Source organism: Cynocephalus volans, chromosome 2 (genome assembly GCF_027409185.1).
Source record: "Cynocephalus volans isolate mCynVol1 chromosome 2, mCynVol1.pri, whole genome shotgun sequence".
In the NCBI taxonomy this organism is placed as follows: Eukaryota; Metazoa; Chordata; class Mammalia; order Dermoptera; family Cynocephalidae; genus Cynocephalus; species Cynocephalus volans.
This window is the reverse complement of record NC_084461.1, coordinates 15,651,587-15,668,170: the sequence shown is the minus strand read 5'-3', so window position 1 is coordinate 15,668,170 and position 16,584 is coordinate 15,651,587. Positions and strand designations below refer to the sequence as shown.

The 16,584-nt window shown below is 46.3% G+C and overlaps 1 protein-coding gene across 2 annotated transcripts in view; it reads left to right on the top strand.

Annotated features, from left to right (window-relative positions):
- The first annotated feature begins 15,974 nt into the window (after positions 1-15,974).
- RETREG1 (reticulophagy regulator 1) overlaps positions 15,975-16,584 on the top strand; it is a 136,520-nt gene continuing 135,910 nt past the window's right edge. For both annotated transcript variants that reach the window (XR_010022598.1, XM_063085430.1), the window contains exon 1: positions 15,975-16,278. Coding sequence is in view for 1 of the 2 variants with exons in the window: in XM_063085430.1 (XP_062941500.1) it covers positions 15,995-16,278 (284 nt within the window). In the remaining variant the exon portion in view is untranslated. The remainder of the gene's footprint in view (positions 16,279-16,584) is intronic.

Below are 16,584 nucleotides of genomic sequence, written 5' to 3'. Positions count from 1 at the left end.
CACACAACCACATTGTGTTTCAGTTTTTGGCCACAATCTCCGGGAGCTGGCAGTCCCTTCACGTTCATCCTCCACCCTTCCCTGGTGAACTCAGTCTCCCATGGTATCCTGCACCCCAACCACTGTCTCAAACTCCTCTTTTTAAACTGCCTATAGCTGTTCTTCCCATCTTTGTTTCTTATTTCACTGTGAAAACCCAAGGGTAAGCAAAGAACGCTTGCATCTTTTTTCTATCATGTCTTCCAACTTATCTCATATGTTCTCATGGCTTTAATATTATTTAGATCTGGACTTTCCTTTCCCCGAGCTTAAGGTCTTTATATTCAATTTCCTACTTGAATGTGTATTAGGCATATGAAGTGTAGCATGTTCAGAAGACAGTGCTTGATTTTCTCTCCCAAATTGTAGTGGATTGAATTATGTCCCCCCCAAATTGCAGCTTTAATTGTGTCCCCCAAGTTTTATGTATTAGAAACTTAGCCCCCACTGTGACAATTAAGAGGGTGGGAAATCCTAATATGGTAATTGAAAGGTGGAGCCTTAAAGAGGTGATTGGATTGTAGGACCCTGCAGTAGTGAATGGATTAAAGATGGTGGTCAGGGGCATGGTTCTGAGGGCTTTAAAAGAAGAGGAGAGTCTGTCTGTCTCTCTCTCTTGCTCTCTCTGCTTCCACCATCTTGCAGTGTGAGACCCCTGAGTCACTGTTGCCACCACCAGATGGACTTTGGACTTCCTAGCCTCAGAAAATGTAAGCAATAAATTTCATTTTCTTTATAAATCACCCAGTTTCAGGCATTTTGTTATAAGCAACGCAAAACAGACTAATACAGAAAATTGGTATCAGAGAGTTGGGGTGTTGCTTGTAATAACAAGTACTTGAAAATGTGGATGTGGCTTTGGAACTGGGTGTTAGGCAAAGGTTGGAGGAGTTTGGAGGACTCAGGAGAAGACAAAAAGACGAGGGGAAGTTTGGAATGTCTTAGAGACTGCACACATGGTGGCGAGCAGAATGCTGATAGAAATATGGACTGTAAAGATCATTCTAAGTAGGTCTCAGATAGAAATCAGAAGGAGTTTATTGGAAATTGAGGCAAAGATCACTCTTGCTGTGAACTGGCAAGGAATTTGGCTGCATTCTTTCCATGTCCTAGGAATTTGTGGAAGTTGGAACTTAGGAGTTGTGAACCAAAGTATCTGGTGGAAGAAATCTCTAAGCAGCAAAGCATTAAGGAAGCTGCGTGGCTACTTGCAACAGCCTACACTGAGTTATGTCAGCAAAGGCATAACGTAAAGCCAGAATTTAAAAGGGAAGCAGAGCGTAAAGATTTGGAAAATTTGCAGCCTGACCATGTGGTAGAGAAGCAGAGAGCATTTTCAGAAGGAAAATTCAATGGTACTAAGATGATTAACACAAAAGAAAAGGATTATCAAGAGAAGGGGGAAAAGGCCTTAAGGGCATCACAGAAGCCTCTGGGACCAACCCTTCCATTTCAGGCCCAAAGGCCTAGGGAGACAGAATGATTTTGGGGAAGAGGCCTGAGGCACCCTAAAAAAGCTCACTGCTCAGGGCCACTTTGGGATGCTGCTCCCCACACCAACACCCCAGCTGCTTTGGCTGCTTCCAGCTATGGCTAAATTGGCCCTAGGTGTGGCTAGATGTGCAGCTTTGGAAAATACAAGCTGGAAGCCTTGGCAGCATCCATGTGGTGCTAGGACTGCAAGCTTGCAGAATGCCAGAGCTGTGGAGGCTTGGGAGCCTCCACCCCAATTTCAGAGGATGTATGGAAAAATCTGGGGGCCCAGCAAGAGATCTGTGACAGGGCCTGAGTCACCAAAGACAACCTTCACTAGAGCAATGCCGAGTGGAAATGTGGGGTCAGAGTGGCAGCAGAGAAACTCCATCAGCACCATGTATAGTGGAACTGTGAGAGTGGAACCACCACGGAGACCCCAGACCTGTGTAGCTACAGCGTGCAACGCCAGCCTGTAAGAACTAAAGCACCACCTGAGACCAGGAAAGCCATAGGAGCAGAGCTGCCAGAGGACTTGGGGACCCAACCCCCATACCACTGTGCAGAGGACGTTGAACACGGAGTCAGGTTACAAGATTCACCAGCTTTGAGATTTAATGCCTGCCCTGCTGGGTTTCAAACTTATTTGGGACCTGTTTTCCCTTTCTTTTGGCCTATATTTTGGAAAGGGAATATGTACCCTATGTTTGTCCCTACATTGTATCTTAGAAGTAGATAACTTGTACTGATTTCACAGATGGAACTTTGAACTTTGGACTCTTGAGTTGAAACTAGTTAAGACTTTGGGATGAAATGAATATATTTGCATGTGAAAAGACATGAGTTTTGAGGGGCCAGGGGAGGAATGTAGTGGATTGAATTATGTCCCCCCAAAACTCACTGGAACTTGGAATTGTGTCCCCCAAGTTTTATGTATTAGAAACTTAGCCCCCACTGCGACTGTTAAGAGGGTGGGAAATCCTATTATGGTAATCAAAAGGTGGAGCCTTGAAGAGGAGATTAGATTGTAGGACCGTGCCATAGTGAATGGATTAAAAATGGTGGTCAGGGCATGGTTCTGAGAGCTTTAAAAGAAGAGAATCTGTCTCTCTCTCTCTGCAATCTCTGCTTCCAACATTTTACAATGTGAGACCCCTAGGTCACTGTCACCACCACCAGATGGACTTTGGACTTCCCAGCCTCAGAAACTGTAAGTAATAAATTTCATTTTCTTATAAATTACCCAGGTACAGGTATTTCTGTTATAGCAACACAAAATGGACTAGTGCAAATAATGTCATTTTTCATTATAAATCACCCAGTTTCAGGTATTTTGACATAACATAAGTGGACTAATACACAAATCTTCCGTATCTCATTCAGTTGTTAGGCATCATCTCTCATTTCTCTCTGTCCCTTGTACTCCACATCCAATCCGTTAGCAAGTCCTGTTGGCTCTGCCTCCTGATGTATTCCAAATCCGACCATCTCTCACCACCTTCAGCACTACCCTTATCTCTTTCTGTGACTACTGCAGTGGTCCCTGCCCGATCACCCTCCCTCCATGCTTGTCTCCTCATCAGTGACCAGAACAATCTTCTAAAGATGAAAATTGGATCAAGTCAGTTCTTGCACAAAACCTTTTATTGGTTTCCCATCACCATGTGGAATAAAATCAAAGCTCCTTGCCCGTGGTCTGCAAAGCCCTGTGTGATCTTCCTCTCCGCTTACCTCTCCAGCCTCATCTGCCTTCTTGCCTCCATCCCCAGCCCTGGATCACTCTGCCCTCCTTGTTTTGACCTTCTTGTTTCTTGCACAGTTCAAACCTGCTGTTCATTCTCTCTGGCATGGCTGGGCCTCCAGAACTTCACATGACTGCCTGCCTTATTTCATTTAAGTCTCTGCTCCAAAGTCACTTCCCTAATGACCTGCCTACTAAAGCCCCCTCTTCCAGTGTAATTCTTTGTCTTTTTGCCCTGTTCTGTTTTTCTCCACTGTGCTTAACGTGTGTTAGATTGTTATGTTAATGCCCTTGGGTTGTCCCCTCCCACAAGGACTCTGGGCTTAGCCATGTAACTTGCTTTGGCCATTGGGACATTAGAAAATGCACCCTAAGCAGAGGCGTGATAAATGCTTGCACATTAGGGCACGCCCTCACGGAACCCCAGCTGCCAAATGAGAAAGGATGAGCTAGAAGAGACCACAGGGAAGACAACCAAGGCACATTGGACAATAGCCCAGCCAACTTCTGGATATGTGAGTGAAGCCATCAGCAACCGCCAATTGGTAGCAAATACATTAATGAACACAGCAACACCACGTGGATCCACTAAGATCTCTAAATTTGACTGATTAGAAAAATCTGTCTCCGGAGTGTCTGTCCCAATTGACCGCTGGAAACAACCAACTGAAATTCAATATCTTCTAAACTGATGTTATTTTTCTCCCCAAATTTGTCTTTTCTCCTTCATTTCTTATCTTAGTAATGGCACCAAAATATAACCAATCCTTTAAAAGGTTGTGATGGTTCATTTTATACATCAGCTTGGCTAGGATAGGGTGCCCAGTTGTTTGGTCAAACATCAGTCTAGATGTGGCTGTGAAGGTATTTTTTTTTACAAGTGTTTGACATTTAAATTGGCTGACTTTGAGTAAAGCAGATTATCCTCCATAATATGGCTGGGGCTCATCCATCCAACTAGATGTGAAAAGATTAATGAGAAAAGATTAAACTCTGCTGAGGAGAAATGAACTCTGTCTCCGGACTGCCTTTGGATTCAAGACTGTACCATCAACTCCTGTCAGAATCTCCAGTCTGCCAGCTATTCTGCAGGTTTTGGACTTGTCCACATGCACAACTGAGTGAGCCAGTTCCTTAAACTCTCTCTCTCACTCATACACACACACACACACACACACACACACACACACACACACACACACACACACACACACACACACACACACACACACACACACACACACACACACACACAAACACGTGCACCCTATTGGTTCTGTTTCTCTGGAGGACCCTAATACAGACCCCTGATACAGGGGTCATCAAAGATAACCCCTCTCCCTCACTTCCCAGCATTCATTCAGTCACCATGTCCTATTGCAATCTACAAACTGTCTACTGCAGCATCCATCCTTTCTGTCTCCACTTCCCCATCCTGGGTTAGGTGCTGAGGTGGACTGAATGTTCCCCCTAATACTCACTGAAGCTTTAAGAGGGAAGGAAATTAAATTATAGTATTTGAAAGGTGGGGCCTTGTTCCATTCACAGAGTGATGGGCCTGGTTCGGATGGCTTTATAAGGACAGGTAGTGAGCAGGTCAGCCCTCTTGCTCAGCCTGTTCTCACCATGTGACACCCTGAGTTGCTGTAGAGTAGGAAGATGGTCCTCACCGGATGTGCCCCTGGACTGTGGACTTCCAGCTTCTAAAACTCTAAGAAATAAATTTCATTTCTTTATAAATTACCCAGTTTCAGGTATTCTGTTATAAGCAACAGAAACGGACCCATACAGGTGCTCAGCATCCCTTACCTGGACTATTAGAAGTCTGTTCACCAAGCTCACTGCCTCATCTCCTTTCAAACCACCTGACACTCCACCACCAGAGTAATCTTTCTAAGATAGGCATCTGATTGTGTCACTTACCCCCAATGTCTTTCTGTTACATACAGGACACAGCTCAGACTCCTCAGCATAGCATGAAAGCTCTTGATCAACCGGCCTGAGCTAAATTCCCAGCTCCATCTCTCTCACTTCCTCTACAAGCAGCCTGTGTTCCAGCCAGATTTAACTAGTTGCTGACATCCAAATATGTCATGCTCATTTCATAACTTCATGCTTTGCGCATCCTGTTCCATCTGCTTGCAAAGCCTACCAATTTCTTTGAATTTAAGAGATAAGCTTCAGTTCCCTGCAGAAAATAAAAATGTTTCATTTCCTGTTGCTACTAGATATGTCAGCCATCACTGGAGTTCCTGCTAAGTGGTGTCACAATGATTTTAATTCAAGTGAGAGTTCATGGAAAGGAGAAATCACTGTCGCTGAGGGTCACAGTCTTGGGGAAGAGGAAATAGAAGGAAGCTGTTTAAAAAAAAATGTTTAAGAACTATCTCTATTTCCTATTCTCTCATATAGTCTTCGGAAGAACATTTTTGTTTTGTTTTCTTTTGAAATTTTCTAAACCCACAGAAAAGTTGAGAAAACAGTACAGTGAACACCCGGATACTCCTCACATAGATTCACCAATATCTTGCCCCACCTACTTCCTCTCTCTCTCTCCACACACACACGCACATCCCCGTTGCTGAAAGCAGGCAGCTGCTGTCATGGCCTTTCACCCCTAAGTGTTGCACCTTGCATCACTCAGAACAAGGACATTCTCTTACACCGCCATGACACCATGGTCCACACCTCAGAGAATCAACGTTAATTCAGCAAATCATTTAACATACAGTCTGGACTCGAATTTCCCTAATTATTCTCCAAAATGTACTTGACAGCGACTTTCTTGACCCAGAATCCAAACAAGTTTCACAGACTGATGTGGCATCCAACTGTTTGGGAGACCCAGATGACCTGCAGAACATCCCATGTTCGGGATTGCTCTGGCTTTATTGTCAGGATTTGGTTCAGATCAAGTATTTCCAGCAGGTTTGTTATGTGGTATTCCTCCCATGGTATCAGATTGGGGGCTCCTAAGGTCAGATTGTCCCACTATTGGCAAAGCCAAGCTTGACGGGATGCAGATAAGGTGAAGGCTGACAGATCTCTCCCATGCAAATTCACACTTTGGCCTTTGTGATTAATAAATAACCTGTGAGACTGTGTAAAAAGTCTTTTTCCCAGTGGATCATATTATTTGTTGATGATCATTGTCTGAACCAATTATTACATTGACGTTACAAAATGGTGCTTTTCTAAATATAAAATTTAGGTTATACTTTCTAGCTTATAGTCTTTCGTAAAGCAGTTTTTCCTTTCACTCTCTTTTGAGAATCATTATGGAGACATTTTTTAAATTCAATGTGTTATAGTCATTTACCAGGATTATTCTCTTTGATCCTCAAAATTTCCCAGAATTGGCCAGTTGAATCTTTTTCAACTGGCTTCTGTGTCCTTTTGACATGGACTATTAAACAGTCCGTGGACGTGTCTTTGCTTACTGGCACACAAGATGTTCCTAATGCAGACCTAGTATCAGCCAGCTCTCTAAGGAGCCCTGGTCCTTTCTGGAAGGCAACGGTATTCAGAAACCAACACCTGGCCCCTAAGAGAGCGCACTGCTATGGGGTATTATTGATCCAGGCTTTTAAAAAGTGGACAGAGCTAGAACATCAGATCATGATCTCCTATTTATTGATAGCCCCAGTTCAAATCCTATCCATAGCGTCCTCCATTCTCTCCCCCACAATACCATGTTCTAGCTCCCTTCGCTGAAAACCCTCATCAGCTCCCCCAGCAAGTGGTAAACACAACCCTCAGTGATCTGGGTTTGGGGGCTCTCTGTGGAGACTGAGCTTCTTACCTGACATGGTGGCAGAAGGAGGCAGAAGGCAAGATTTACTTGCCAGTCAGCTAGATTGTACCCCAGGTAGCTGGCTGCCAGGGGAGTGGGCAAACGGTATACAGTTCTGTGTACACAAAAGAGAGGACCTCTCACAAGGGAGGGCAATTGTCCAACTAGACGTTATCAAAGCACGCACCTGTGTCCCAGTTTTTTTTTTTTTTTTTTTTAAAGATGACTGGTAAGGGTATCTTAACCCTTGACTTGGTGTTGTCAGCACCTCGCTCTCTGAAGTGAACTAACCGGCCATCCATATATAGGGATCTGAACCCGTGGCCTTGGTGTTATCAGCACCGCACTCTCCCAAGTGAGCCACGAGCCAGCCCTGCCCCAATTCTTAAGAAACCTACCTATGAACTTTTCACATAAAACCAGCTTTTGAAGATTTTCTAATGCAGGATAAATTCAGGACAATGCTGCTTTTGTAGTTTTCTCCATGCAAGTGACATGTTTCCAACAAAAAGCTACTTGGCCCAACACCCCTGGAGAAACATCTGCTTTAGCTATTTCCCCTGAACAGAGTTCCCTGCACGGTGTTGTGGTTATACCACCCCTGTGAGTGAGACTAGTTTCTCTTTCTGACTTTTGTACACTGCAGAGGATTTTTGTGAAATTCTATTAAACAAACTTTGGTATCTGTTGCAACAATTTTTTTCATGAGGTACAAAAGTCTTCTCAAGAGATACTGAGCAATCATTGCAAAATGGCTGGGCATAGAATCCATATTCCCATGAAGATATTCTCCCTTTGGATCTGCACTGCAATGATCTCAAGTAATTCCCACAGGAGTCTTGAGGGATAAATATTATTCATGTATTAAAGATGAGGACCTTAAGATTGTAATGCATATTCCATTTCCAGACATATTAAAATATGGGGAAAAAAGGTGTATGTTAGAATCAACAACCAGTGGTTAGTGATGGATCTAGGATCAAATTCAGATCTTCATGACCATGAGAATCATGCTCTTTCCTTTTAACCAATGGTTTATGAAAGAAGAATGAGCCGAGCTGCAGATAGAAGGAGAGCTGGGATTTAAGAAGGTAGAGAAGATAAGAAAAAGTCTATAGCATGAGCAATGGTGCGGATGTGAAAGTTTGTTTGGAGCGTGGACTCAATGAAGAGCTGATCTGAGCCATCGATTCAGATTCCACATCGAGCAGTGTGGAATCCAGCTTTCAGAAAGAGATTGGCCAGATGAACCAGGGCTTTTGTTAGAAGGTGGCTCAGGATTATTTAGGTTAGCAGTTCTAGGCAACTGGGCACTGTTGTAAGCTTGAGGGTGTCACATGTTGAAAGTCGTGCTTTAGAGAAGTGGACAAGGTGGATTGGAAAGAGGAGACATGAATGAGGCTGCTGTAGTCAGACAGGCACCAAGCAATGAAGCCTGAATGGCAATGGTGGCCCTGAGGCTGGAGAACAAGGGTGCAATGGAGGTGGGAACACTTAAGAGGAAGAGTTCTTAGCAATTGGTGACAGATTGGAGACTGATGGGCAGCCCATATAAATGATCATCCAAACCTTTGAGAAAGAAAGTGAAACACTATTAGTAACCATGCCAGACAGCAGGCATCAGCCAGGACTGTCTTGGGCAAACCTGACACATGGTTGGTTACACCAGATAGAAAGAAGGGGAGACCAGAAACAAAACTTTTCCAATATTTCTTGTCTTGGAGACTATGGGTTAGTAGCTCACAGAGCAGTTGTAAATGCTACCTCTTGTGCAAGGAGAGTCTCTCTGTGATCTTTGCCCGTCCTCCCGAACAGAGCTTGTGAGGAATCAGACAGCCCTGCGTGTACGGGTGAAGGGACAGGCTTTGCTGGGGAAACTTACATACTCCTGTTATCCACACAGAGAAATGTATGTTGGGGTGGGTTCTGCCCACGGGGGTGGCCATTCCTGGGGAAGGAGCCTCTCCCTTCCAACTCTCTGTCACCTCACTTCCTTATAGGACTAGAGCAAGAACAATCCTGTCGGTGGGAGAACAAACAGTCTATCTATAGGTATATTTGATGCCAGCACTTTGCAGAAGTTGTTTGGGAAATCCAGCTGTGCAGCACCTGGGAAACTTGAGGGCCATGAGAAGGTGGGTGTGGAAAGGGAACCACTGAGCTTGTGGGTTCTGGGTTCAAGTGCATCTCCTCCCTGGAGAAATGAGAAGCCTTCAGTCCCTTTCAGGATCTTGTCCAGGCAACCCAAAGTGAGCTCCCATGGCCATTTTTTGGGATAGTGCTGCTTGTGATGCCAGAGTACCTGGTTTAGGGCAGGGGAGGGGCAAGAGGGAGGGTAAAAATGGGGTAGGGTGCTATTGTGATATATTAAGAAATATATATTTGGTCCCCAGTTCCTGGCAAAGAGCTTCTAAAACCCTTGGAATTTCCTGAGTGACAGGGGTGAGAGAAGCATCTTTTGTTATTCATAACAAGTTCTTTTCAGCCATAGCTGATGAGGTGACTCTTCTTGGGCCCTTAGACAGCTTCAGGATGGGGGCTGGTGGCCAGAGGAATCAACCATGTGATTAGAGGGTGGGAACTTTCAGCCCCACCTCTGACCTTCCAGGAGAGGACAGGGGCTGGAGATTGAGTTGTTAATAGCCAGTGGCCAATGATTTAATCAATCATGTCTATGTAATGGAACATCCATAAAAACCCCTGAATAAAGGGGTACAGGGAGGTTTTGGGTTGGTGAACAAATGAATCCATGTGCTAGGAGAGTGGTGCCCTTCAGTCCCCCAGTGGGGACAGAAGCTTCTGTGTGGGGAACCCTTCTGGCCCTGGCCCCATGTACCTCTTTATCTAAATGTTCATTTGTATCCTTTATAATAGCCTTTATAATAAACCAGTAATAGAAAGTAAACTGTTGTTCCTGAGTTCTGTGAGCTGTTCTAGCAAATGATGGAACCAGAGGAGGGGGTCGTGGGAACCCCTGATTTATAGCTGGTGGGTCAGAAGTATGAGAGGCCTGGGACTTGGATTGGCATCTGAAGTGGGGGAAGTCTTGAGACTGAGCCCTCAACCTGTGGGGTCTGATGCTAACTCTAGGTAGTGTCAGAATTGAATTGAATTGTTGGACACCCAGTTGGTGTCAGAGAGTTAGAGAATTGGTTATTGTTATGGAAAAACCCATATATTTGGTGTCAGAAGTGTGAGCAAGGAAATGATTCAGAGGAAGACAGAAAGCATCAATTTCCAATGAATTAACCTACAAGCAAATATACTGAAGTGAACTTAAGAAATATACTCTTAGTATTTCTTTGATGGTTCAGAGGGTCCCCAAGAACACCACTGGCTGTTCAGTAAACACCTGGCTGTGTCCATTTTTGCCCAGTCTAAGAGGGCACATGACACAGTCTGACTGCAGGGCCTGAAGTCATTGTCACAGCCTAAAGGGTCCCATACTTTGTGTCTAATTTCTAATGAACTAAAATTAGTAACAGGTGACAAGCCAAATACACAATGGAAGGGTTGTTTATGGGATGTAATTTTCATAGCTATTCCATTACATTCCACTAATCTAATTTTAGCATAGAAAATACCCCTTGAGACTGAAGGCCTGATTTGGAGACCTGGATTTAGAGACAGTCACACTACAGTTTTGCTTTACTGATGAAAGTCAAGCTGGAGTTCCTGGGACCTCAGGAGATTGTTGTTTTGATTCTATCATTTTCTTGGTAAACACAAACAAACAACAATAACAAAGAAACCCACAAACTTTAGGAACTCTCTATTACTCTTAGGATTGTGTCTAAATTTCTGTGACTGATACTCAAAACTCTGTTCGATCTGCTCTGTTTGTACAAAAGTCTTATCATGTACTGCTATGGGTCAAGTGTGTCCCCCCAAAAGTTCATGTGTTAGAAACTTGATCTCCATTGTAACAGTGTTAAGAGGGTGGGTAATCCCATTATGGTAACTGAAAGGTAGAGCCTTGAAGAGGTGATTGGATGTGAGGACTGTGCCCTAGTGAATGGACTGATCCATTCATGGAGTAATGGGTGTGATTCTTGATGCCTTTAAAAGGAGAACAAGTGAGGAGATTAGTTCTCTTGCTCAGCCTGTTCTTGCCATGTGACACCCTATATTGCTGTGGAGAGTCACCACCACCACGGCCCTCACCAGATGTGTTCCCTGGACTGTGGGCTTCCCAGCCTCAGAAACTGTAAGAAATAAATTTCATTTCTTCATACATGATCCAGTTTCAGGTATTCTGTTATAAGCAACAGAAATGGAGTAATACATGTACCCTGCCCCACGTGCCGCACTGAACTGGCCAGTGCTTCTGAACTCATGTTATCATGCCCTCTGCCAAGCTCTCGCACAGGCTGTTGATCTGTCCAGATCTGTCTCCTGTTCAGGACCCTGCAGACCTCTGTGCTGCAGACCCCTGTATGCAGCTATCTCACTTGTATCTCCAAGATATCCAAGCAAACATTCATTTTCAAAAGTGAAACTCGGCAGCCTCCCTCCTTAACTGGCTACTCTTCCTCTCCTCTATCTTAGTGACTGACAAGGGAAAACGTCCTCTATGGTGTCTTTCCTCTGCCAGGCTCTATTTAATCCATTGTCCACAGACATCCTTCTAAAACACAAGCCAGGGCCGAGCCCGTGGCGCACTTGGTAGAGTGCGGCGCTGGGAGCGCTGCGACGCTCCCGCCGCGGGTTCGGATCCTATATAGAACTGGCCGGTGCACTCACTGGCTGAGTGCCGGTCACGAAAAGGACAAAAAAAAAAAAAAAAAACAAAAAAAAAAAAAAATAAAATAAAATAAAAAAAAAAAAAAAAAAAAAAAAAAAATAAAACACAAGCCAGGTCACTGCAGCCTCCTGCTGCAAGCCCACTAATGGCTCCCCATTGTCTCAGGACAAAGCTCGGGACAAAGCGTGAGACAAAGCAGAAACTCCTAGCATCCCAGGGGGAGGCTCTTTGAGATTGGCCTCCTGCTCGTTCACTGCTGTCGTCCCCAAGGTTTCCTCTCTCCTGCCTCCAGGCCGTGCACATCATGCTTTCCCATTCCCTTCTCCTGGCCACCCTCTTCAGGTCTTTTATCCCTTGTCTATGCCCTAAGCTCCAAGAGGGAAATAAGCAGTCCTGTTCGTCTTACCATGAGCCCACAATCAGCCTTTAATGAATGTTTAATGATCAGTAAATGAAGAAATAATGAACGATACAAAAGTGCAATGAGTCAGGACCAGGACCATAAAGAAGGGAAAAAAGAAAAAAAAAGGGGGAGACTGCAGACCAGGACCAGGGAAGGGATTGGAAGTTATTGTACTGTAGTCATCCTTGCTGATTATGTGTGTGCGTGTTTATGTGTATACCTGTTTATGTGTATACCTGTGGACAGATAGATAGGTATCTTTCGGGGATATACTCATGATGTGGAGTGACCTTGGTTCTTTTTAATTAACCATTTTGAAGCCTTTAAAAAGCCCTTTTGGGGCCGGCCTGTGGCTCACTTGGGAGAGTGTGGCGCTGATAACACCAAGGCCACAGGTTCGGATCCCTATATAGGGATGGCCGGTTAGCTCACTTGGGAGAGCATGGTGCTGACAACACCAAGTCAAGGGTTAAGATCCCCTTACCGGTCTTTTTTTTTTTTTTTTTTTAAAAAAAAGCCCTTTTGGGTATTTGGGAGCAATACCCAAATTAGATAACCCAACTGGTGTCTGGGTGGCCCCATCTTGCTGTGAGGCTGTTCATTTCTGGTAAGCACCTTCCTTACAGAATGTCAAACACAGACTATTCTAGTTTGGATGTTCCAATTCTTATATGCACACTGGATATTTAACACAAAACATGCATGAACTAGAGAGCTAACCTTTTCACCACTCTCCTTATAAAGTCATCAGAACCACTCCCATGACAACCCATTAAACAATTAACCCATTACTCCATGAATGGATCAATCCACTCAGGAGGGCCATTCATGATCTAATCACCTCTTAAAGGGCCCATCTTCCACCACCACATTGGCTCCAATATGAGCTCAGGGGGACATTCAAACCACAGCAGTTAGGAATGAGAAATAGAGGCTATGGCAAGAATAGGAGGGTAGAATTGATTTAATAAAATTATCAACACACACCAAAATATATCTGCAGGACTGATAAACTATACAACATGTACATACAGACTCCTTCTATTTAAGGAATACATTCTCAATTTCCTTGTTTTTCTCAGATATATATTGTCAAACTGTCTAGCTCATTAGTGTCAATCACTCTGTTCCCAATATACAGCGATAAAAAATTCAGAAGAGAATCTTAAACAGTAAGGTTAACCCCAGGAGTTCAAGAGTGTGAAATGTTCTTGAAGTCAGGGGACCAAGGTTTATTGGAACCACTGTTAACATTATTTTTCTGTAGTCTTAGCCCTGAATAAATTACTCAAGCATCACAAAGATAATTGGACAAAGAAAAAAGCACCCAGTAGCACCCATTTATGTGTCCATGCCAGTAGCTATTCCTGTCACAAAGTTTCTCAATAATTATTAGAAGTCAGAGGTGAAAAAGGCAGATTGGAACAATTAAAACCTTTTATGCAAAACAGTTATGTGTAGCATCATCTCCATAGTAATTTTAAGAGAGAGAGAGAAAGAATAGATTTTACAGTGCATAGCTGTGGATTTATTATTATTAAACAGAGATAATAAATCACACATAGCGACTAAAGCCTATCTTTTATGTCTTGGTTGCCAACAGCATTTACTACTTTGACAGATCCTGACAACAATAATTAGAATTCAGGGGGAGCAGGAGGAACGTGAGAATCTTGCAAATGGGTTTCTGGAAGTACATGCACACTGGTCAGGACAATGGGGATGCCTGGTTCCTCTCCTCTATCCAGCATTCTCTGGATGAATTTTAGAATATCGAGAACCCTCTGGGCTGTATCAAGTGCCAAACAAAGGCCAAATTACACAATAAAGCATCATTTATCTTTCAAAAGCTCCTCCACTGGGGCCACAAGGAAGGACCCACACCTGGGCAAGGACAGTTTTTTTTTCCTGTGGAAAAAATGCCTGAATTGTTTCCACATTGCTTTTGTATTGCCTTCCAGGCCACCTTCCATTACATGGTGAGAGGGATATTCCTAAAAAGGCAAGTGGGAAGTGCCAGATACGCTGCATTACCTCCAGGTTAAAACCCAAACCTGCTGTCGCTAGTGGATCATTCAGGCCCCTGTCGAATGTAAGGAACTGTGCACCTCCACCTGCTCTCAAGTTGGACTCCCAGCAGAAATTACTGCGCCTCTGCCCATACCCACTGCACTTCCTTGGCCTCACATCCAGGACGGATGCCATTTATTCCTAAAAACCTCCCGAAACCTGATCTCTCCACTCCTTCCTTAATTTTGGAATGCACGATTTAAGTAAGGACTCTCAGCATTTAGCGATGATTTCCATCACTTCAGTTATTACAATTGTAACCGGCCCCTTGTCTGACTGTGAGTTTCCTATGAGTAAAATCCCTATGCAGAGTTTAGCAATGCACTGGGCACACAGTAGGTGCTCAATAATCCTTTCAGTGAACTCTGGGAATACACCCCCTTGAGATACAAATACATACAGTAAAGTACATACAGTTGCAATGAGTGTACAGATCGGTGAATTTTACATACATGTATATACGCAGAGGTATATAATGGTTACCCAGTAGAGCATTATAGAACATTCTTGAGGCAATGGGCTTTAATTGCTCTGGGAATGAGCCCCATCCATGCTGGCTGTGAAAGCAGGCTTGCTGCCAGTAGAGGACTCCGAGACGTTACCAGGGGCCTTCATTCATTCACAGGTAGAATTCTCAGGATGGGGGGGAGGGGCATTTGAATCTAAATGAAAGAAGAGGGGGTTAAAGTAGATGAAAGGTAAAAGATGCAAATAGAGAACAGTGACGCTAAACAATTAACCCTTTCCCGTCTCCCCACACTCACCCAGACGTAGCAGGGTTTGGGAAGTCTCAGGATTCCCTGTCACCCTCCCCACTGCCCTGACGCCTGCGTGACTTGGAGGCCAGAGTGACTCTGAAGTAACCGTGGTCAAAGCTTTCCAAACCTTGCTCGACACGTGTACGGGTCCAGTCTCGCAGGGGTTCTGGCTTCTCAGCGCTCCCGTCCCTGGCACAGGCCAACGTGCATTTCTGAGCCCAATCACTCAGCCACCAGGAAACCGAGTGTGGAGAGAGGAAGCGCCTTCTCGCTTCGCTGCGGCTTCAGGGTTCCTCACGTGTAACACGAGAGGGCCAGACGCTCCTTAACTGACCCCAAATGTTTTTTCTTCCTTTCTCAATACAGTATTTGTATCAGCACGTTACTCCCAGGGTGCCAAAGACCTCTGCTACGGTTGTGCAGGCTGTTCCTGCACGGGCACTGGGTGGCGGTGGGGGTGTCTATGGGGGCTGAAATCCGCTGCCAGGGGGCCAGGGCGCCGCGATGACGCCCTCCAAGGCTGCAGGATGGGCGAGCGGTGGCCCTGGCTTGAGAAAGTGAAAACGTCTAATCGATTTTGCCCGTCGCCCTGACTCCCTTTCGGACAGGTAACCGGGCGGCGGGCCTCTATTCGGCCCTCCCCCGCTGCTGCAAGGGAGGAGAGGGTCACTTCCCCTCGGTCCCTTGGCGAGGCCATCCAGCGGGACCGAGCCCGCCGGCGACGCCGCCCGCTCGCACCCACCGCGCGCGGGATGCCGCCCCGCCCCCCGGCGCCCCGGCCCCGCCCCTGCGCGCGCTTGGCCGCACCCACTTCCCTCGGGCGGCGCCCCCGCCGCGGCCCACGGTGAAGTCACAAGGCCCCCAGCGGCCGGCGCCCCACGGTGCGCGCCCGGCGCCGGGACCTGCACCGCCCGCCGCCGACACCCCGGCGCGCCGCGCGCGTCCCCGTCCCTGCCTGGAAGCGCCGCCGAAGATGGCGAGCCCGGCGCCCCGGGAGCACGCTGCGGAAGGATGCCCGGCTCCGGCTGCCGGGGAGCCGCCGCCCCGGGCTCTCCCGGAGGAGCAGGAGCGGGAGGAAGCGCCTGCGGCCGTCGCGGAGCGGCAGGTGGAGGAGGCCGCGGATCGGGTGGCCGCCGCCGCGACCTGGCTGTTCGGGGAGCCTGTGCTGTGGCTGGGCTGCCGCGCCGACGAGCTCCTGAGCTGGGAGAGGCCGCTGCGCAGCCTGCTCGGCTTCGTCGGTGCCAACCTGCTGTTCTGGTGAGAGCTCGGGCTGGGTGGAGGCGCCCAGGAGGGCGGTGACCTTGGGACGCGCGCAGGGGGCGCTCGGGGTGGGGGGTGCGTGCTGGGCGCTGCGGGGGGGGGGAAGTGTCAGCCCTGCCCCACTGTCTCGGCCACCTGTCTCGAACAGGTAGACACCCACTTCGACTTTGCTCCAGACGCACTTCCCTGTAAACAGTTGTCATCCACCGTGGGTTTATCCAGCCTCGGAGGCGAGGTGGTCGGCTGACCCCCGTGCACCTGTCCCTACAGGTGTCCCTAGCGTGCTCGACAGCTTCGGCCCTT